The following is a 22,955-nucleotide window of genomic DNA, read 5'->3' on the forward strand; positions in this document are numbered from 1 at the left end:
TTTGGTTTCCTGTGTTTGATTACTAAGGAAGCTGGTCCTGACTACTTGCTAACTTGAGAACTGGGATTATATCAGTTGAAAAGTGGGAAAGTCTAAATATTTTCTGGAATGCTATAGGTATTGATATTGCCAACAACCCCTCTAATTATCCACTGTTTCATTTTTGTAAAAATGAAGTGTTAATATAAATGTGAGCCCGTAATGTGACCTCTCCTTAGACATTATGAAATAATCTATAGCCCTGTCACCTTTGATTTGACTGATGGTTGCTTATGGCTCTTGGACTGAGCATCCTAATAACAGGTGCATTTTGAATCTCCTTACTAAGCCGCAAATCTACTGGTCACATCAGTGCCTGCTGCTAGTTAAAATTTCTACTCGAGCTGAACATTTGTATTTCCTAAGAGCTACAGAATACCTTGAGGAAATCTGAACTTCAACACTGGAAGCCGAAAGTGGAGAAGCAGTTGGTAGGTAAAATACCAAATAGGAGAGACAATCAGGGCTTTCCTGATAGTTGTTCTGCGCGCAGATATCCATGAATCCCGTACAGCCAGTCTATTCTGCACAGAAGATCAAGGCTACCCTCTACTCTGGCACAGTTTTTAATAGCTAAGGAAGAATGGTGGGAATAGGTTTGAATCAGGGTCTGGGAAGTTGGGTTTCTTCCCTGCCTCCATCACTTGCTGTGTGACCCTAGGCAGGTTATACAACCTCTTTGAGCCTCAATTTCCTTTTTGATAAATGAGGGCTTTGGGGTAGATACACTTCAAGGTCCTCTTCAGTTTTTTTGATTCTATTTTATTAAAATTCTATGTATTTATTAGTCTTCAAAATATTTTGACCTTTTCATTCCTTTTGCAAGACTCTTTAAAGAAAAACAAATAACTCCTTTAAGGTTTCAAGTACTTTTGATGAAAATGGTTCAAATAAAAATGGTGCAATTCTTCAACCAACCAATGACATGGAAGGAAATATAACATGACCCTGATAATTTAGATCATCACAGAGAATGTTTATTTGCATTTTCCTGGGTTGTTTATTTATTGGTTTTTTTTAATGTTTATTTATTTTGGGGAGAGAGAGACAGAGCACAAGCGGGGGAGGGGCAGAGAGAGAGGGAGACACAGAATCCAAAGCAGGCTCCAGGCTCCAAGCTGTCAGCACAGAGCCCAACATGGGGCTCAAACCCATGAACCGTGAGATCATGACCTGATCCAAAGTCGGATGCTAACCGACTGAGCCACCCAGGTACCTCTGTTATGTTTTTGTTTTTGAGGGGGCAGCCAGGAAGTTATTATGAATGCATCTAATTCCAGTTGACTTCTCTCTGAAACCCCTCCTCTCAAATTGCTTGGAACATCGGTCATCAGTGGACACGAAGGAGCCACCCCAAGTTAGTGTGGGTGACCCAATTGACTTTTAAAACCACACGACCACAAGCTGCGTTGCTTATGGAATGTAAAAATGTGCATCCGTCTTCCACATGACTGTTTCTCTTCTGTATTATCTCTCCCAAGTTGAAATGAGAAGGCCTTAAAATTTAAAGGTGACCGAATAAAGTCAGGAAGGCAAAAGCAAAGTGTTGGTCTTCCTATAATAGTCATTATGTTCCAATTGTTGTAACCAGCACTGAATTGCTGTCATTTAAATGGTTAAAATGCAAACAAAGCTGAGCTAAAAGAAAACAATGTGAGGGGCTCCTGGGAAGCTCAGTCGGTTAAGCATCCAACTCTTAGTTTCGGCTCAGGTCACGATCTCATGGTTCTTGGGTTCAAGTCCCACAGTGGGCTCTGTGCTGACACCACGGAGCCTACTTGGGATCCTCTCTCTTCTTTTCTCTCTGCCCCTCCATCACTCACGCCTTTGCATGCTCTCTCTCTCTCTCTAAATAAAAAAAACTTAAAAAAAATTTTTTAAAGAAAGCAATGTGAGATCATGTCATCTGGGGACTTTCTGCAGAGGATTCGAGAGAGACTTATGGTGACACCACCAGCAGGCACCTTGGATATGAACTCCACATGTGTTCACCAGTCAGCCCTGGGGGTCATGCACCAACACGGGGATGCCCTTGTTACCTTCTGAATAGTGCGACAAGGTCAACAGACTGACGCAAGACGCCCCCGCGCCTGAGCCGAAGATGGTCACTCGCTTGGGATCCCCGCCGAAGGCCCCGACATTCTCCTCAATCCACCGAAGTGCCTGGATCTGGTCCAGGAGCCCATAGTTGCCTTTGGCCGCCTGGTCACCGGTACTTAAAAACCCTACAAGAGAACACAGGATATTTTGGGTTGTTGATGATAACAAAGCACATAAACCTCTCCGGTATTTGGAAATAAATCTCATGGGGGTGCCTGGGTGGCTCGGTCGGTTCAGCGTCTGACTCTTGGTTTTGGCTTAGGACATGATCTCTCGGTTTGTGGGTTCAAGCCCCACATGTCAGGCTCCGTGTGCTGATGGTGTGGAGACTGCTTGGGATTCTCTCTCTCACTGTCTCTCTCTCTCTGCCCTTGTCCCTCCTGGCTCGCACACATACTGTCTCTCAAAATAAATAAATAAACACTTAGAAAATAAAGAAAATATATCTCAGGGTTTACCCTGTTCATTCTTTGGTTGTCTTCCTATAAATGAGAAGCACCAGTGGAAAGCATTTTTCATGGCAGGAAGGATTTTATTATGTAAATAATCGTGATGATGGTTATTGCTTCTGTTTCTATTGGTTCTGTTTCTGATGATAAAATGCCTCCTCTATGAGTCTGTACAGGGCTAACATATCAGGCGAAATCAATCTCAAATATTTATAATATATGATAATACCAGAGACCATAAATTTTACCAGATTCAAGTTATCATTTGTCTACACACGTTGGTTGTAAAATGAGAAAGTCCTCCTTGAAAAAATTTTTCAGGGATATCCTAAAAGAAGTTTTTCAGGGAAAAATAAGTGTGTGTGTTGGGCTGGGGCATCTGTGTGTTGGTGTCTGTGTGTAAGTGTGTGTTGTGTGTCCAAAAAAGCATTACAGGTTGTCAGCTTTTCCCCATTGAATTCCTTATTGATATTTTCATTCTTTTTAATGCTTAAGTTTCAAACTAAATGACAGATCCTGGGACTCCACTCTTACTTAGCGCCCACCCCTTATAGACAACGTATTAGAGTCGCACACAGAAACATGAAACTCTGTAATCTGAGCCGAATTACGGTGCATGTTCAAATCAGTGCAACTGTCCCTGAAATAGCACGAGCTGGTATGTCTTCTTTTAAAAAGAAGGGTGATTCGGGGCGCCTGGGTGGCTCAGTCGGTTGAGCATCCAACTTCCGCTCAGGTCACGATCTCGCGGCCCGTGAGTTCGAGCCCCGCGTCAGGCTCTGGGCTGATGGCTCAGAGCCTGGAGCCTGCTTCCGATTCTGTGTCTCCCTCTCTCTCTGCCCCTCCCCCGTTCATGCTCTGTCTCTCTCTGCCTCAAAAATAAATAAATGTTAAAAAAAAATAAAAAAAAAAAGAAGGATGATTCTATAAATTGAGGAACCAATTTCACCAAAGGCATCACATTCCCAATTCGCCCTTAGAGGCTGCAAAGAAGGCAACCCAAAGCTTTTCCTGTAGCAACGTGGTCAGATGGATCCCAGACTCGTCTGTCTCTCTCTCGTGGCAAAAACGATCGTGACCTCGAAACAAGCCTTCCCTCTGATGTCTGAAGTCGTTTTCCGGACAGACAAGTCCTCTCCTTCTCAAATTCGAAACTACCGCTGCTCGTCCCAGCTTCTGCCAAGGTTAACGCACCGCACCCATGTTGGTCTACCTTTGTATCCACTTCTGTCTTGCCTAGGCCTTCTGACAAAACAACACCAAATGCTAAAAAGGTGTTTTGTTTGCTTCTTAGTCACTTTACTTTCTTCTGTGCCCTTGCCCCCAAACACCCCCTTCCATCCCACCTCCTTTTTCCCAGCCATTTCAGTAAGTGCTTATTCCGTTCCTACAGCCACCTGCTGCAGTGTTTGGGTGAAGACAGACTGACTGAGGCCCTGAAGTCACATGAAGCAAAACCTGGTTCTGAAAATGCACTAAGTGCACTCACGATCTCCTGTATCTGCAGAGATGCATGGCCAGGGCATCTCGAAGATTCAGGCCTCTCCAGCATTCTCAGGGGTGGAGCTGAGATGAGCCTGTCATTAGTGGGAACGTTCCGACGTTACCAGCCCCTCCCTTATTTAATTAGCAATTACTAATTAGCGTTTCATGCCAACGAGTGTTCCCTGGCTCTGGCATTCATCGTGCAACCTTTTGCACCGTTTCTCATAAAATGCATCGCGCCCTGCTTGGGAGCAAAGGCCCTTTCATGCAGCTTTATGTATGAAACGGGCTCATAATGGTAGTTTGGGTGCCGTTTAATAACCATAAGACAAGCCTCTCTTTCCCCATTAAGGAAAGCGGTGATTCATTCCTAAAGGCTCCAGTAATTTTCTGGCAGAACCCCTCTGTCTTCAACACATCCTTCCTCCACTCCCTCTCCCCCTCTGTGAGCTCTCCCAGAATGACCTATTTGCTTATTTTGTTTCCGCGGGGCACCAGTGAGGATTTGCAACATACGGTGAATCGCTAGCCTTTATGGAACTGAAGCCCCTCCCCAGCAAAACATGACTGTTGTAACCTCTCCAATGGCAGGCTAATTAATATTCTATACCCTGGCAAATCTTAGCTTTTCTAACAGCCTCCTATTGAAAGGTTTGATCTTTGCGATTCTGAATTCCTTCCAAAAGTCCTGAGGGAAACAGCTCTCCGTGCATGCCTGAAGTTTAGCAAATGAACGTGGGTTTTTTTGAAGTTGGTGTTTCCATAGTTGCTGCCATGGAATCTTCATTCACTGCATCATCCAGGGATTTTTTTTCCACCGTCTCTTTTAATTTAAACAATCAACAAGGCAGAGTTTTTATTGCAGGTGCAGAATGAAGGCAAGCAATTTTATTTTACCCTGCAAGAATATATTTCTTTCCTATTCTGATTGTGGAAATAGAGTGCTTGATATAATGCAGAAACAAGATGTGTATCAGTTTCCTATCATGCAGTTCTATGAACGTGAGAGTAGGTAATCCGTTTGGAAACGGCCATGCACATCACCAAAGCCGAGAGCTGGTAGAGGCATCCTTAGAAGTCTGTCCCCTCGAGAAGCACATCTCTTTCCATATACGCTGTAGATGAATTAATAGAAGCAGCCCCTTGGCTGGCTAAAACCAGAGATTTTAAACAAATGGCTTCTTTCACTGATAAGCACTCTTGGCTCCAAATCCGTTAAGCATTTCAGCTGATGAAACATTTGGCTTTTGAGATTTACTGTCTCTGAAATGAAGGTTGTAAATCAGTCAGCCCCCCCAGCCCCCCTCCTCCCGCCCCAACCCCCCGCCAACAACAGAACAATGAGAGAGAGACAGAAAGCACATACTTGAACTCAGACCTACTGTGACAAGATCGGGACCAAGTTTCATTCAAAGCGCTGGAAGGAACCAAACAATATACATACTCACAAGAGATAAGCTCAGGTGTCCAGTGGTCATTTTAAAATATGGTCCATGAGAGGGGTGCCTGGGTGGCTCAGTCGGTTAAGCGTAGGACTTCTGCTCAAGTCGTGCTCTCACAGGGGTTTGAGCCCTGCGTTGGGCTCTGTGCTGACAGCTCAGAGCCTGGAGCCTGCTTTGTATTCCGTGTCTCCCTGTCTCTCTGCCCCTCCCCCGCTCATGCTGTGTCTCTCTCTCTCTCTCTCAAAAATGATTAAACATTGAAAAAAAATTTTTTAATATGGCCCATGAGAAATGCCCGCAAGCCAGAAATCACAGATTCAGGCTTTTGTGGCAGGACATCACAATCTCAAGGCGTCTTGCTCTTCTGAATTGCACCATAGGGCTTAGGAGAATGATTCCAGGTCGCGTGGCTTTTCACAGAGGCAAGTCAGTGGTTGTAACGAAGCCCGATGGTGTCAGATGTGACGGCCCTTTTGTTCTTCTGGAATAGAACTTTAAAGCTACAGTTAATTTTCTTTTAGGACATAATTCATTACATAAGTACAGGAGACCTTTTCTTGGGTGACCATTAACTAAAAGATAATTACCAAGAGAATACAGAATATTTTAGTGTATAATTTTATTGTGTGTATTCACTGGTGATTGGTGGAACTGGAGTCTCAACTGTGCTTCTAAAAGAATTTCTGAAATACAGTGGAGACTATAAATTATTAATAGGACCTATATACACATGTATATGTAGGTCATATATGTATATACATATTTGTATAATGTATATGTATATAGAATGTATATGTATAAATACGTCATTGTGTGAGAACATACGTGTATATAAGTATGGGATAGATTAGATAGATAGATAGATAGATAGATAGATATAGGGATGGATAGATAGATAGGTAGATAGATAGATATAGATGGGTGGGTGGATGGATGGATGGATGGATAGAGAAACAGACACAGAGTAGCATGGGAATTGACAAATCAGTAGCCATTATTAAATCATAATACCTCTATCGTATAAATTTAATAGAGCAAAAGCAAAATGGAATGTTTACACAAAAATTCTTCAACAAGAATAAATAGAATTCACTTTAGGTCACATAAAGGAGGCTGGAAAGGAATCTATGCTAAGAATAGAGCAGAGGTATAAAAATGAAAATCAGCCACATAAATGCAAATGTCTATTCTCTGATGTTTATAGGAAATCATTCACTGAGTGCACTTATTACAATGTGAAGCTGAAGTCTTCCTGCTGGAATAATTTACGATTTAACAAAAGGGTATATACTTGCACAGGATGGATGGAAGGGGAGAAAAGGTATATATTCCAAATCTTTGAGCCTGATGGGGGACAACTAATTGAAATTTAATGTCTCTATTTGTAGTTTTTAGTTTACTTAACAATGACATGAGTCATAACCTTCTACTGCATTTAATTATCACACCAAAGTCATACAGGGTCAAAATCTATTTATAAATCTATTTATAAATAGAACAAAAATTTATAAATCTATTTATAAATCAAAGACAATTACGAACACACACGATTTCTGTAGCACAGGTTTCCAAACAAAGGGTCCATTAAGTTGTTAACGGGAATCCTTGCATTATTTCCATAAAGTATATTATATTTCCACACAGTATTTACACTGAGGCTGTGCAGGTTTTTTATACTACTTTAGTTGAAATTACATCAATTCACAAACTAAAACCAATTATATTCTGGAAACCAAGCACAAAATAAGAAACACAGTTTTGTTTAGTATATAATATAGATCAATATATGAAGGTTAATAAGTTTCACAGTGATGAAATTTTTGGCAATGGCCATGTTGGAACCAGATCCTTTGAGCCAACGTTAGATGAGTTTCCATTCGAGACCCCATGCTGGAACATTCCTCTAGATTTGTGGGACTTGCATTCACTTGGCCCTCAAATCTTTTTGCTTTTATTTCTGAAACAGCTAATGTACCTCATCACTCTGCTGGGTCCACACCCCAGTGCCCAAGATAAGACTTCCAGCTCACCCCTCCATCCTGGCCGCTTCCAACCTATTCATTACCATTAGTCTAAACATAGTGCTCCCCAACTTGAAAAAATCGACAAAACCCATGAAGATGAAAACCTGAAACCTTCTGACACTGAAGTTCTATTTCTATGCTTTCTAGATATATATAAAAAATCTTTATTTAAAGGTATAAAAGTTGCCAGCCACCCAAGGATCAATTCTTTTTGATTGTGACTTTGAAAATGAGAGATGACAGCAATGTCAGTGCCCATGCATAAAAGATTTGTTGCGTAAATCATGTTGGCTGAACCATATAATGAGAGGTTCTTGATTTCTGTGGACACAGAAAAACATCTAAGATCTCTCAGGAGAAAGGAGTGAGTTTCTGAATACCGTGTGATAAGATCTCTTTTTTATTAACACAATAAAGCGGGGTGTAAATTATAAACTCTGGAAGGAAATCCAACATTTAAGTGTTTAGCTCTAGGAACGTGGATTGTTTACACTTAATCCTACATCTGGGTTTACATTTTTTTCCAATTTTTGCTTTCTTTAGCAATCACTCTCACACACTCCCACACACAGATACCTTGAAAACTTGTACAATTTTTTTTTTGCATTTGCAAGCTTCTATTTGGTTTTTTTCTTTATTAAAATTTTTTTTCAACATTTTATGTATTTTTTAGAGACAGAGTGTGAGCAGGGGAGGCGCAGAGAGAGAAGGAGACACAGAATCTGAAGCAAGCTCTAGGCTCTGAGCTGTCAGCACAGAGCCCCACGCGGGGCTCAAACTCACAAGCTGTGAGATCATGACCTGGGCTGAAGTTGGATGCTCAACTAGCTAAGCCACCCAGGCGCCCCTTTCTTTCTTCTTCTTCTTTTTTTTTTTAAATTTACTTATTTAAATTCAAGTTAGTTAATATACAGAGTACTGCTGGTTTCTGGAGTAGAATTCAGTGATTCATCTCTTACATAGAACGCCCAGGGCTCATCCCAACAAGTGCCCTCCTTAGTACTCACCACACATTTAAAAACTGATTAGAACTGAAAGTTCTATTTTTGGCATCAAAGTGTATTTATAAAGCATACATAGGATGCACATTTTGTACATGGTAATCAGAGCCCTCTAAAGTGCATATAGAAGAAAAGCCAATTTACACAACAGTATTTTACAAATAGGAAACATAATTGCCATAATTTCTTCTAAAGTACAGTAATTCAAAATGTGCTGCTCTGTTTCAACATGATTTGCTAGCCTCCATTGCACATAAGCATGCTAGTGGAGATACTCACAGTGTTTCCTAGTACTTACCGTTAGATACTATCTGGGGGCAGACCAGAACTACTCTGGTCTGTTCTTATTTTTCCATACCATAATCACAAGAACTAAATGAAATAAGGACAATGCATTCTCTCTCAACTCTATCAAAACCTGACATTATCTCGTAGCTCACACAATCTTTTCTGTGCCCAGAAACATCCCTAGGTTTTCCATCACTGCTTTTCTCCAGCAAACCTGGAACACAGATACGGAAGTTGTTTTAATTGTTTTTAAGGTCTGTTTATTTTTGAGAGAGAAAGAGAGAGAGAGAGAGAGAGAGAGAGAGCGAGCAGGTGAGGGGGAGAGAAGGAGACAGAATCTGAAGCAGGCTGCAGGCTCTGGGTTGTCAGCACAGAGCCTGATGCAGGGATTGAACCCACGAACCGTGAGATCATGACCTGAGCCGTAGATGGGTGCTTAACCTACTGAGCCACCCGGACACCCCCAGAAGTTGCTTTAATTAAGAAAAAAACAACAACATCTCAGATGAAATAGCACACTCTTGAGTAATAAGTAAGTGTGAGGGTATATGAAAGAGTTAAAGTCCCACTGCGAAGTTTAGTTTCAGGAACAGAAAGGTCTTTAAAGATGACCTTTTCCAGAACTGAGTGAAGGCACAGTTGTGCACATATCCTCCGTGTATCACGCGCTAAAGCGGTCCCTTTGGCTGAACGCTTTCGAGTGCTCGCTGCTTCCTTACGTTGTCACTTATTATAGATCATGCCCATGACCGTTCTAACATCAGTGTTATTACGTGTTATTACTGTCTTTGCTATTTTTCTCAGAGCTAGCTGGTATGCCCACGACTCTCAAGGTCTTGTTCCCCACAAACACAACACAGCTGGGGAGGCCCTTCCTAAGGCTCGTCACAGTACCTTTGCTCACACACGTGCAGTCATGGTGGACTGGAAGATGTAGAGATGTAATGTAACCTAAGGCAGCAAGGGAGGAGGCTAGGGGAGCCTGCGGGGCTCAGTCGGTTCGGTGTCCTCCTCTCGGTTTCCCCTCAGGTCACAATCTCACCATTAGTGAGTTTGAGCCCCACGTCTGGCTCTGTGCTGATGGCACAGAGCCTGCCTGGGATTCTCTCCCTCTCTCTCTGCCCCTCCTCCGCTGTCTCTCAAAATAAATACTGAAAAAAAAAATTAAAAAAAAAAGAAAAGAAAGTGAAAAGGTTTTCCCCACTTGCAAGCAGCTACCACATCCCATTCTATCTTTTATTGTACTAACGCTTATTGCTATAACTGGTATTGTCATTTTGGGTAACTCTGGTGGCACCTGAAGAGGCAGGGAATGCTTTCCTGAGGATTTAAAAGGCAGAAATTGAGATTTCTCACAGAAAAATAACGTACAAAAACATTAAATAGACCATATGACAAAACAGGTATGGATAGATTCATCTCAAAAAGAGGGTAACTCTGGTTTTTAAGGATTTATTTTTAGTGTGCCTGGGGGGCTCAGTTGGTTAAGCATCCGACTTCGGCTCAGGTCATGATCTCACAGTTCGTGGGTTCGAGCCCCACGTCGGGCTGTGCTCACAGCTTGGAGCCTGGAGACTGCTTCTGATTCTATGTCTCCCTCTCTCTCTGCCCTTCTCCCACTCCCACTCTGTCTCTGTCTCTCTCTCCCTCCCACTCAAAAATAAATAAACATTAAAAAATTTAAAAAAAGATTTTTTTAAGTAATCTCTACACCAAATATGGGGCTTGAACTCACAACCCCAAGATCAAGACTTGTACGCTCTACTGACTAAGCCAGCCAGGTGTCCCCATAACTCTCTGCTCTGAAAGATGAGACAGTAAGGAACTCTAATTGTGCTGATTCTCCACGTAAGAAATTTTATCCCACCAACTTTTGCTTAAAGAAAGCAACGTTCCAGAGTCAAGAACATCTGAAGTCCTTCCTGCACAGACGGCATGTAGAGACCACGTTGGGTTCACTGAATTTTGGCCGGTACCCTCGGGTTCAACTGGATACCATTATCCTTATGACGGCCAGAAAGCAAAAGCAGAATCAGAGGCAGAGTCAACTGTGGACAAAGCAGAGATCTTAAAATAATGAAGATGTAATAGAGATCAAATATTTAACAGGCGTAGGCGGGTAATTTACTTATGAGTCAGTTCAACCTGATCTTCATGGGTGCCTACAATAGTCTAGGCACTGATTGTCCTTGTGGTAAAGATGTAGCAATGAACCAGTTTTTTGTTTTTTGTTTGTTTGTTTGTTTTTTTGGACGGCTTGAAACTCAAATTCTGGCAATAGGTAGATCATCAGCAAACAAATGAAAATTAAATGATGTTTATGTTAGCTTCCTTTTGCTGCTGTAACAAAGTGCCACGAACCTGGTGCCTTAATCCCACACGTATTTCTCATCGTACAGTTTTAGAGGTCGGCATCTAAAGGGCTGGACGGCGGGTTCCTTCTGGAGCCTCTAACACCGAGCCTGCTCCCTTTCCTTGTCCAGCACCCAGAGGCCGTGCACGGACTTTTCTTCATGGTTCTGTCTTCCTTCGTCTAAGCAGGTAGCATAGCATCTTCTCTCTGAATTCTGCTTCCAAGCTGAAATGTTCTCTGGTTCTGACCCTCCAGCCTCCCTTCCTTAAGGAGATTTTTGATCAGATTGCATCATCCCAGATATTTGAGGCTGATCTCCCCATCTCAAGATCCTTAATATATCTGCAACATCCCTCCTACCACAGTCTATATTCTCAGGGTTAGGATGCACACATATGAACAGAAGGGGACTGGTGTTCTGTCTACCAGGGATGGCTGGCCTTATCCTGGCTGAGTCAGGTACATTGTCACCAGTCCTGTGACTTTGACAAGCTGAATCAAACCCAGGTTTCTCTTAAACTCTGAATGGTGTTCTGTCCCCATCCTGCCACCACCACATGGCATGGATCGGATGAGGAATGTGATGTCTTATACACCTCCACGGAAATGTGATTTACTATTATCATCTTGTGTATGAAAAATACTTATTAAGGGCTTGGCGGTAATGACGGTTATGAAAAAAAGGCCAATAGCATATTTTGTTCAATTTACCTTTAACGAATGGCACAGTCGCTATTTTTAAAGCAGTGAGTATTTACCCAAGTGTTCTTGTATACCAAAGGCATTTTAAACAAGACTATGCATAGTGAATTTAAAAGATCTTCTAGTTAAGAAAAATATATATGTGTATGTATGTATAGATAAAGATATAGGTAAAGACAGATAGATAAACAGATAGGATATATAGATGATGGATTAATGGATAGATTGATGGATAGATGGATGGGTCAGTGGGTGGGCAGGTGGATGGATGGATGGATAGATGGAAAGGTGGGTAGATGGAGGGATAGAGGGATGGATGACTGGATGGACAAATGGATAGATGGAAGGGTGGATGGATGGATGGATGGATGGATAGATGGATGGATGGATAGATGGAGGGATGAGTGGGTGGGTGGATGGATGGATGGATGGGTTGATGGGTGGGTGGGTGGATGGATGGATGGGTTGATGGGTGGGTGGGTGGATGGATGGATGGAAGGATGGAGGGATGGAGGGATAGAGGGATGGAAGGATGGATGGAAGGATGGATGGACAGATGGATGGATGGATGGATGGAAGGACAGATGGACAGATGGATGGAAGGATGGAGGGAAGGAAGCATGTATGGAGGGATGGATGGGTGGATGGATGGATGGAAGGATGGATGGAGGGATGGATGGAGGAATGGAAGGATGGATGGATGGATGGATGGATGGATGGATGGATGGATGGAAGGATGGAGGGAGGGATGGAAGGATGGATGGATGGAAGGATGGATGGATGGAGGGATGGAAGGATGGATGGAGGGATGGAGGGATGGATGAATGGAGGGATAGAGGGATGGATGGAGACATAGAAAGACAGAATAATTTCAAAGGCTGAGGCATAGCACAGACTCATTTCATTACTATCAGAACAGTTTCAAGGTTGCCAAACCTGACAAGGGCAGAAAGTACTAAAAATAGGGACTCAGAGGGAAATGTATTCAGTTCCTCTCCCAGATGCTTCTGCCACATGACTGTACACTGCCTCTCAATATGTGACTCAGCTGCATTGAAAATGAACTAGAGAGAGCGATGCCACTGAGCACCTTCCGGGTGCAGGTGTACCTTTGTCTCCTGAACACATTGTTACGAGCATGTCTGCATCCTGCACTGTGTTTCCTGGGTGAGCTAGGACCATCCTCTCCAGCCTTCATGGTACTTCCAGTCAGGGAGGGCTGGGCTATCTCAGAACCAGGGTGAGGGATTCATCTGGACCAGCCCGAGTTCCCAGGAAAAATGGACATAGGTAGGCTCCATCCCAGGCCAAGAAGCAGAACCTTTGGTGGTACAACTCAGGGGTAGACACTAAAAACCAAAAGGGATTCCCAGTTGGAGGAGCATGGCTGTCCACAGTTGCACTTGGCAGGTGTAGCTATCCAGGGTTGGCTTTTTAAGAACAAATGGAGCAAAACCAAGGTAGTATTTTTCCAGGTTCAAGACTCTAGGCGGTCATTACACATAATGGGCAGAGTCTGCTGAGCGAGGTTGTCTCAGACTTTGGTATATTTTTCTTAATGTCATCGGGGAAGGTGCCAGCCACTGAAGAAGAAAGAGAACTTGCCACCTTCAGGCACCACCTCCTCTATTATCACCAGCCCCAGAACTGCTCTTCAGAAAGAAACACAAGAAAAAAGGAAAAGCTGTCTCTTACCAGAAATAAAAATTCTAGAATCAAATGTTTTTCTGTCTCTTTCTCTCTCTCTCTCTCTCTTTTTTTTTTTTTGCTGAATTTGTGACCAAATTCATGCTTACCTTTGGTACCTGAAACTCTGAGTGAATCTGTTTTTGTTTAATTTTTTAAATGTTTATTTTTGAGAGAGAGAGAAAGAGAGAGAGAGATATGAAGACACAGAATCCAAAGCAGGCTCCAGGCTCTGAGCTGTCAGCACAGAGCCCAACGTGCGGCTTGAACCCACAAACTATGAGATCATGACCTGAGCTGAAGTCGGATGCTTAGGCATCACCTAGGCACCCCATAAATCTGGTTTGTTTTTGAGAAAAAAAACATGTATGGGGTATTACATTTTCATGCTACCTCACACCGTCCTTAATTTGAGGAAAACTAAAACCAAAAATCTTATAAAGATATGTGTATATACATTTTTCTGTTTTCATCATTTTTTTAAAAGTTTACTTATTTTGAGAGAGAGAAAAGGAGAGAGAGAGAATCCCGACGAGGCTCTGTACTGTCAGATCCTATGAACTAATGAGACCATGACCTGAGCCAAAATCAAGAGTCAGACACTCAACCGACTGAGCCACCCAGGCACCCCTGTTTTCATCGTTTCTAAGCACGCAATTCAGTGAGATTAATAATATCCATAGTGATGTGCATCTATCACCACTACCTATTCCCAAAAATTTTTATCACCCCTAACAGAAACTATATGAGGCTACCAGTTCCCATATGGGAAATACTCTGGATCGTAGTGTCCATAAGATATGTCACATACACACTGGGCTAAATCCACCTAATAAGGTATGACACCTGGATTGAATGACTAAGGCCACTCCCCTTCTGTTCCCCCTTGCAATGGACTGAATGCTTTTATTGCCCCCCAAATTCCTATGTTGAAATCCTTATCCCCAAGGTTTATTATTGGGAGATGGGGCACTTGGGAGGTGATCGGGTCATGAGGGTAGAGCCTAATCCATGAGCAGGACCGGTGCCCTCCAGAAGGGTGAGAAATAAACATCTATTGTTTTTAAGTCACCCAGCCTATGGTATTCAGGCTATAACAGCCCAAGTAGCAAAGAAACCAGTAGTGCTCATGCTGCCTATGAGGTCTGGACATCCATGTCTCCAACCAAGAGTGAAGGTCCTTGCCAAAGTCCACAGGAGTGCTTGTTAGATCCCTTGGCGTGACTTTAACGTTGTCGTTTTGTAGTCTATATTTACATAAGTAAAGCGCCCACAGAAGGTGTTTACCTTGAGTGGTGTTAAACGCAAATGATGGAAAACGGAATCCTTTTTGTCTAATTATCCAAAGTTGATTGAAAAGCCAACTAATACACCTCATCCTGGGGAGAACTTGGGTCCGCCAAGATGTCTCTCTGGTCCACTTTGCTCAGTGTAGAGTCATGGCTAATTGTCAACAGGATGACTCCAAAACTTGGCATTATGTTCAATGTGTAAGAAAGATCCCATTATGTTGAACACCTTTTTTTTTTTCCCATGGGAAAATTCTTTTAAGTGCTTTCAGGAGAAAAAAAAATCAAATGTAAAAAACATATTATTTAACTGACCATGGCATTTAGATAGAACCTTCAAATAAGAGCTAACCTCTTTACACAAATCACCTTATCATAATTTACAAAGTGCTTTTTACACTTTATCTTATTTGTGCCACTGAAACTGGGGTTCCTTTCATTTATCAATATTTCTGGCTCCTTGCGTTATGTGTGTGGTCACACACCTATTATTTTCAAAGAGTTGGGTAACAGGAAACAGGTGACTACTCTCCCTGTCCACACATCTTTTAAGAAATAGTCATGCCCAAGCCCCAGTGGTAGAGATCCTTAATTAGTTGTTTTGGGGTAGGGTGTAGGCACACATAGTTTTCAAAGCTTGTACAAGTAATTTTAGCGAACAACAAATAATGTGATCTGCTGATCTAGAGACAGAGCAAATAAAAATAATGAGAAGATCTCTTCGGTAATAAAATTCGCTTCATTTTCTGATGACATCGGTATCTTTAAAACATCAGGCAAATATTGCTGTGAAGCAAGGCTGTTCCATGTTAGCAGGCATGAACATGGCCAGCAGGGTCTGTGAAAACACTGGACCCAGGGGGCCCCTGCCCCAAATTTGAGATTCAGGAAGCATGGGGTGGAAGCCAGAAATGTGCATTTCTAACAAGCTGATGTCACCCTGGTCTGTGAGCTACAGTTTGAACACCACTGCTGAAAAATATCCTGAGTTCTAGAATAAACTGAATGCTTCCTACGCTGTCTTGAATCTCATCCTGCTGTATCTCCTAAAAAACAAAACAAAACAAAACAATTAGTATTTAGTTCACAGGTTTGGTTAGGTTCATGTTGCCTACTGGAGGCAAAAATGCTCTGTTTCATCATATATCCCGTAAGAACGTAAATGGTGCACCACTGTCTTATTTTTGACTATCTTAACAGTGACTGATCATTGGATTCAGGTGGTAACTAATCCCACCAACTATAAAAAAACATCTACCAAGTTTTTCAACGGATGTTTTACAAGGCACTGGTGAAGATCGACATCTATGATTTCATCTGGGTTCTACAGAATTCTGATAGCCTGTTGTGATTATTTCTTCTGCATTTCCTGTCTGGAATGGCACAAAAGTTCCCCACATTTTGTAGTTGCTCTGAGTTTCAGAGGGAAAGTGGGAGAAAAGCAGGATTCTTTCAGTTGTTGGTATTCAAAGATGTGTGATGGTGCCCTAGCAACGGGACCAATGAGTTGTACTTGTGAAATACACTTCAGTTTTAAAGGAGTTTAGCTTCATGGCAAAATTGACAGGAAGGTACAGAGATCTCCCATGTACCTCCTGCCCCCCCATATAAGCATATGCTCCCGAATTATCAGTGTTCCCCCCAAGAGTGGTACGTTTGTTATTATCAATGAACCTACATTACCATATCATAACCACTCAAAGTCCATACTTTACATTAGTGCACTTGGTCGTGCATATTCTATGGGTTATGACAAACGTATAATGACATAGATCTACCATTATGATATGATACAGAATAGTTTCACCGCCCTAAAAGTCCTGTGTGCTCTACCTGCTCATGCCCCCGCCTCCCCACCCCTTGACAACCACTGATCTTTTTACTGTCTCCATAGTTCGCCTTTTCCAGAATGCCATAGGGTTGGAAGCATACAGTATGAAGCCTTTTCAGATCAGCTTCTTCCACTTGGTAATATGCTCTGAAGGTTCCTTCATGTCTTTTCAAGGCTTGGCAGCTCATTTCTTTCTTAGTGTTGAATAATATCCCATGTCTGGATGGACCACGGTTTATTTATCCAGTGACCTACCAAAGATATCTTGGTTACTTCCAAGTTTTGGCAATTATGAATCAATCTGCTATAAACATCCCTGTGGAGGTTTTTGTATGGATGTGTTTTCAGCCTCTCTGAGTAAATACCAAAGACAATGATTGCTGGATCTTATGGGAAGAGCATCTTTAGTTTTGTTCGAAACTGCAGAACTGTCTTCCAAAATGGCTGCACCATTTTGCATTCCCACCGGTGGTGAACGAGAGTTCCTCTTGGTCCACACCCTCTCCGGCATTTGGTGCTGTCACTGCTCTGGATGTGTGGCATTCTAAGACATGCCTAGTGGTATCTCGTCGATGTTTTAAGGTGCATTTCCCTGATAACCTATGATGAGGAGCATCTTTTCATATCGGTATTCATCACCTGTCTATGTTCTTTGGCGAGGTGTGTCTTAAGGTCTTTGGCCGTTATTTGTTTTCTTACTATTGAGTTTTAAGAATTCTTTGTAACCAAAGAAGTATTATATGGAGTATCATGGCAAATGTATGGGTTATTATAAATTTGTCAGGTTTTAATTCAGTACACCTGTTATTCTTAAGGATGCTGAAATTGTCCCATTGTGGCCGGGGAGGGTCTTACCAGTTGGTGTTTGGAGACTTTGTGTTTCTATTGTTTCCTTGTTTTATTTATTTATTTATTTATTTATTTATTTATTTATTTATTTATATACAGTGGACCCTTGAACAATGCAAGGGCCAGGGGTGCTCACCCCCTCTGACCCACGCAGTTGAGAATCCAAGTATAACTTTTGACTTTCCAGAAAGTTAACTGCTAATAGCCTAGTGCTGGGTGGAAGCCTTACCAATTATGTAAATGGTTGGTTAACACATAGTTTGTATGTTAAGTATATTGTATAATGAATCCTTACAATAAAACAAACTAGAGTAAAGAAAAAGACAGTAGGAGAAATCACAAGGAAGAGGAAATACATTTCTGGCACTGTTCAGTATTTGCGGGGAAAAAAAAATCCACACGCGAGTGCAGTTCAAACCTGTGTTGTTCAAACCTGTGTTCTATATACATATACCCACGCACGGACCCATACACATATATTTTTTTCTTTATGCCCTTTGACATTCTAAATTTATAGCATTGAAGGTGTGTTATCTCAGCAATGAGACAATTAGAAAAACATAAAATTATTACACTTAAAGAAGGGTATCATCTGAAATAGAAGTCAGACAGACACTCTACACCGGAGGTGTCTTATCGTCTTAGAATAGTTTTGAGAAGCAGCGAGTAGGCTCTAAAACGATTGTTGTTGAGTTCCTGCAGCCAACTTTTGATCAATTGTACTTTCTGTAGCAAATCTGGGAATTCCTGAAAGCAAATTGGATGTGGAGATATAGTGTGAATCAACAAACTTGAAGGAAAAATCATTAAATATTAAGTTTGGAACTCAGCCTGAAACAAATATTTCTGCTTTATCTGTTTTTCTAACAGATGGATAGCATCGGTGAATCCCTATTATTCTTGCCCATCTCTTCACAAAAGTACCAAGGGGAGCATAAAACCAGGTAAGAGTGAATTTACATTAATTCTTGCGGCACGAAAGCAGATCCTTCAATAAGGATGCACTCCCAACATGGGTCTGTGAGCCCACACCGGCCTGGAGCATCGAGGATCTGATGACCATTGCAGCCTGGATCTTTAGGGAACCACAGGGGCTCCAGTCTTACACGCTGCCCAAGCATCATGGAGTTGTTTCGCTCTGTTGTGCTCCTTGCCTGTCAAGCTCAGTGTGTCCAATACGGAGCTGAACATCTTGACTTCCCTCCGCCCGCTCTCCCTTCCTTCTCACTCCCTGTGCCCGTATCAGGAGCATGTCTCCAGCTACTGAGGCTGACACATCTGAAAAGGCGTTTCTGGCTTCAGTGCCCGTTTAGAAACCCCAGCATTTGGTTAACATTCAGGCTGTGCTGATTTTACTCTCGTGTATTGCAGTCCCTCCTACGCATTGTCACACTCACCCCCAACGCCAGAGGGAAGACCCATATCTATGGTAAAGACACAGCTTCCCAGTTACTCCCCCCCTCCCCGATTCTAAACTTTACTGAATGCCCACACTTTGTTGACTGTCCTCTTGCTAAGTCTTGCTTAAGACTTGTATTCCTCAGAATTCTGTAGGAGTTGTGTGATACAAACACGATTGTGTTCCTAGTCTCGTCCGTCAAAGCCGTGCACACAACTTGCTTTTTCACCTAACATTTATTACCCTCCTGTTTCTGTGCAGTCAGGTTAGTCCTGTAAACTTTATGTTCTCAAACTCATATTGTGTCCATTAAATGGATGTTGAACGAGTAAGCAAATGCCCTCTTAACAGGTGACAGATGGCCCCAACTCCCTTCCAAAAATTACTGCTCCAGTATCAGGGCGATTTGAGTGGGGAAGGCGGCCAGGGATCAATTGGTAGGAAGAGAGATGAGGTTACATTTAGAAAGGTGTACAGATATTTCGGACCGCATGCTTGCTGGATTCATGTGTTTTCCAATACGCAGCGAATAGCGGACCTTTTGAAAAGGTATCTGTCGATTGTGCAATTGTGTATTTAGCAAGAATGTGTGCACACCTCCTACGGCCGTGACTTTCAGCTGAAAATGCTGTCCTGAGCTTTGCCAAAGCCTGTGAGCATCCTGCCTCCCGTCAGCAAGGACGTGACCTGGGCAGAGCTTGCTAACTTGACGTGTGAATCCCCATTCAAAAATGTCCCCTAAGCCTCTCATGCAGTGGTTAACTTTTTATCTGACTCGAGCTACTAATTAATCCGTTGAATGAAAAATGCAATGCTTCTTATTTGGCAGGCCCTGTTTTAGAGACTGAAGCTTGTCTGTTTTGAAACAAAACAGATATAAGATTTGTTAATAAACCACTGTATGTTAATTTTTGTTTCATATATATCTTTTTATATATTATAACATTTAATAATACATGCATAGGCTATATTGATATTCTATAAGATTTAACTTCAGTTAATGTGGATAATGAGGGAATTGTTTAAGAAAACTCTTTGAGTTGGCTTCTCTCTGTACTTATAGTCTGGGATAAATTCATTTTAGCCTAATACAATACAGATAGAGATTTTAGGAAGAGAGTGGTTGGGAACTGGCCAGCAATAACAATTACAGAGGACAAGTCACACTTTTTATGACATCCAGAGGTCTATACACAGCACTACTCGAAGTGTGTCCACGGACCCACAACAACCACATCATGTGGGAACCAGTTAGCTCTATGAATCTTCTGCTCCCTTCCCATCCTCTGGAGTTATTGAATCCAAATTTTGGAGGATGGGCTCTGGAATCTGCATTTCAGCGAGCCCTTCAGCGGATTCTGAGAAATGCTGCAGCATGGCAGGTGACTGGGTGGCTCAGTCAGTTAAGCATCTGACTCTTGATTTTGGCTCAGGTCATGATCTCAGGGTCATGAGAGAGAGCCCTGCATTGGGCTTTGCATGGAGTGTGGGAGTCTGCTTGGGATTCTCTCTCTCTCTTCCTCTAGTGCTCACACTCTCTCATAAATAGACAGATGGATAGATAGATAGATAGATAGATAGACAGATGATAGATAAGGCTAAAGCATGAGAAGCATTTTGGAAGAGTGTTTGGTCATAGAAGTAATTATCACTCAAAATGACCAATTTGGATAAACATTAAGAAGACACTTGACAAGTCAACTAATGAACCATAGTTCCACCAACTTGATAAAATGTTTGTGCAAGAAGTCTTCAGACTTGTGAATTAATACGACTCGTTTTGTTCTGGGTTGTGGGGGAAGGCACTTGGTCCCTCTTCCATTTAGCATCTGAATCTGATAACGTATGAGATCAATGGGAAAAGGTGGTGAGATAGCCACCTATCAGTAAACATTTCTTAATCTGAAAAAGGCCATTTACCAATACTGTCCTCCAAATCTTTCACAAATGGTAGAACAATAGAAGACTTTCTTCTAAAGACAAGATGCCAAGATACACACTCTCATTTCCACTCAACACTGTGTTCAGATGCCCTAGCAGCTCTATAAGAAACACAACAATGACAAGAACAGAAAGTCTGGACGGAGAATGAGGATCGCTATTTCCAATTGGAAATAGTTGCCGAATCCTATTCTCTACGACCTATGCAAACCAACAGGATGTAAATGTTATTCACACTAATGACAACATTTAATAAGGTATCTGCATAGAATATCAGTACACAAAAGCCAATATTATTTTGATGAATCAGCAAGAATTTATGGGAAGATGTTCAAAAGATGTCATTTACCAATCCGTGGGAATGTAAGAGAAACTATACAGCTGTACATGATCTGTATGGAGAAAATACAAAACAACTTGTTAAAATTGTTTGTCAAAAATATCGTGCCAAAAATTTCAAACTCATGGAGTTACACACTTAAGACATGTGTATTTTGTATGTAAGTTACATCTTTAAAAAGAAAGGTTTACAGGGGCAACTGGGTAGCTCAGTGGGTTGAGCGTCCGTCTTCAGCTCATGATCTCATGGTGTGTGAGTTCGAGCCTCCCATAGGTCTCTCTGCTGTCAGCACGGAGCCTGCTTCGGAGGGTCTGTCTCTCCCTCTCTCTGCCCCTTGCCCGCTCACGGTCTCTCTCTCAAAAATAAATAAGACATTAAAAAAATAAAATAAAATAAATGTTTACAGTCACCAGGTTGAAAAATAAACATAAAACTTAGACAACACCTCGTCCAGTGAAGAGAAAGGTCAACGGAAACTCAGATACTATTCTTGGCATAAAGCTCAATTATTCAAAAAGTTGCTGCCTTTCACAAGTACATGTAAATATGCACATAGAATGTGGCACAGTGGGCTGGTTATCGGTAATACCACTTCTACTTCTACAAGAAGAGAGCTCTACAAAGTGTTCATGGCCGCAGTGTTTATAAAAGGTCAACCCAGAGTAGATTTCCAGTTTCAGAAAAAAGTTAACTACACGGTGGCCTAGCCACACAATGTCATTCTGTGTATCAGTGAGTATAAATGAATTACAGCTTCACACATCATCTTGGCTGAATACCAAACATATAGTAATCAATGAAACGCCAGGCGAAGAATATATCATAATCCCATTTATAAAAGATAGAAAACAGACCATACTTAATGCACATTTTTAGGGTCACGCTAGTGGTGACAGTTTTGAAGAAATCGACTTTCCTAAAGGAAATTTCCTAAAGGAACTTTGATTTCTTCAAACTGTGAAGAAGGAAATCATAAGATTCAGAAAGGTTTGCGCAGGAGGGGAAAAGAGATCCAGAAATCTTCCCTGTGTTCTAATTTCAGGCCAGATTGTGTATAGAAAGATGTTTAATTAATTCTTCATGTCTATGGAGGAAGCATTCCCTCACCAAAAAAGAGAGAAAAAGAATAAAATGGTCTTAAAACGCTAAAGCTGTAAATATCTGGACCAGCTAGAGATATAAAAGAGGTAAATCCTTTCTGTGCTTTAGATCGAATCCACCAGTTCAATAACCAGTATAACCACCAACCTTGCACTTTATCCAAAGAAACCAATGGGTTTACGTTCATGGCATAGCTCCAGGGACACATGAAAATAACTGTTTCTCTGGAATGAAGAAAATGATATGTGTTCTAAGGGTTCTAATTCTTCCGTGTCTTGTGCCAAATGCTAATTCTCAGGAGCTAGAACAACAACAAAGAATCTAAATAATTCAGTCTCGGGTAGCATGGAGAAAGCATTTATTTAAATGGTTTTTTTAAACGAACGTTCGACCGTTCTCTGTTGCCAAGCCTGCAGAATTTACTGCTTATTATAAATTTTTACCAGTGGTTTCCAGACCCAGCTGAACACCTGGGGTGTGTTTTGCAAAAGTCCCCAGCGATACCTCCCGGGGATTCTGACCTAGAGACTGGCTCCTGGCACTGGTAGAAGGTAATTATTCAAATTGCAAGCGTGTGTCTCTTAATAGAAGCACACGTTGACTATTATTGTACCCTAAAGAAGCAAAACTCATCTT

At 41.8% G+C, this 22,955-nt stretch overlaps 1 protein-coding gene across 5 annotated transcripts in view; it reads right to left on the bottom strand.

Moving 5' to 3' along the window:
- Positions 1 to 22,955, bottom strand: part of NLGN4X (neuroligin 4 X-linked) — a 317,077-nt gene that overhangs the window by 15,045 nt on the left and 279,077 nt on the right. For all 5 annotated transcript variants that reach the window (XM_019823521.3, XM_011291596.4, XM_019823523.3 and 2 more), the window contains one exon: positions 2,079 to 2,264. In XM_019823521.3, coding sequence (XP_019679080.1) covers positions 2,079 to 2,264 — 186 coding nt within the window. The remainder of the gene's footprint in view (positions 1 to 2,078; positions 2,265 to 22,955) is intronic.

This window comes from Felis catus, chromosome X, assembly GCF_018350175.1.
Source record: "Felis catus isolate Fca126 chromosome X, F.catus_Fca126_mat1.0, whole genome shotgun sequence".
Lineage (NCBI taxonomy): Eukaryota > Metazoa > Chordata > Mammalia > Carnivora > Felidae > Felis > Felis catus.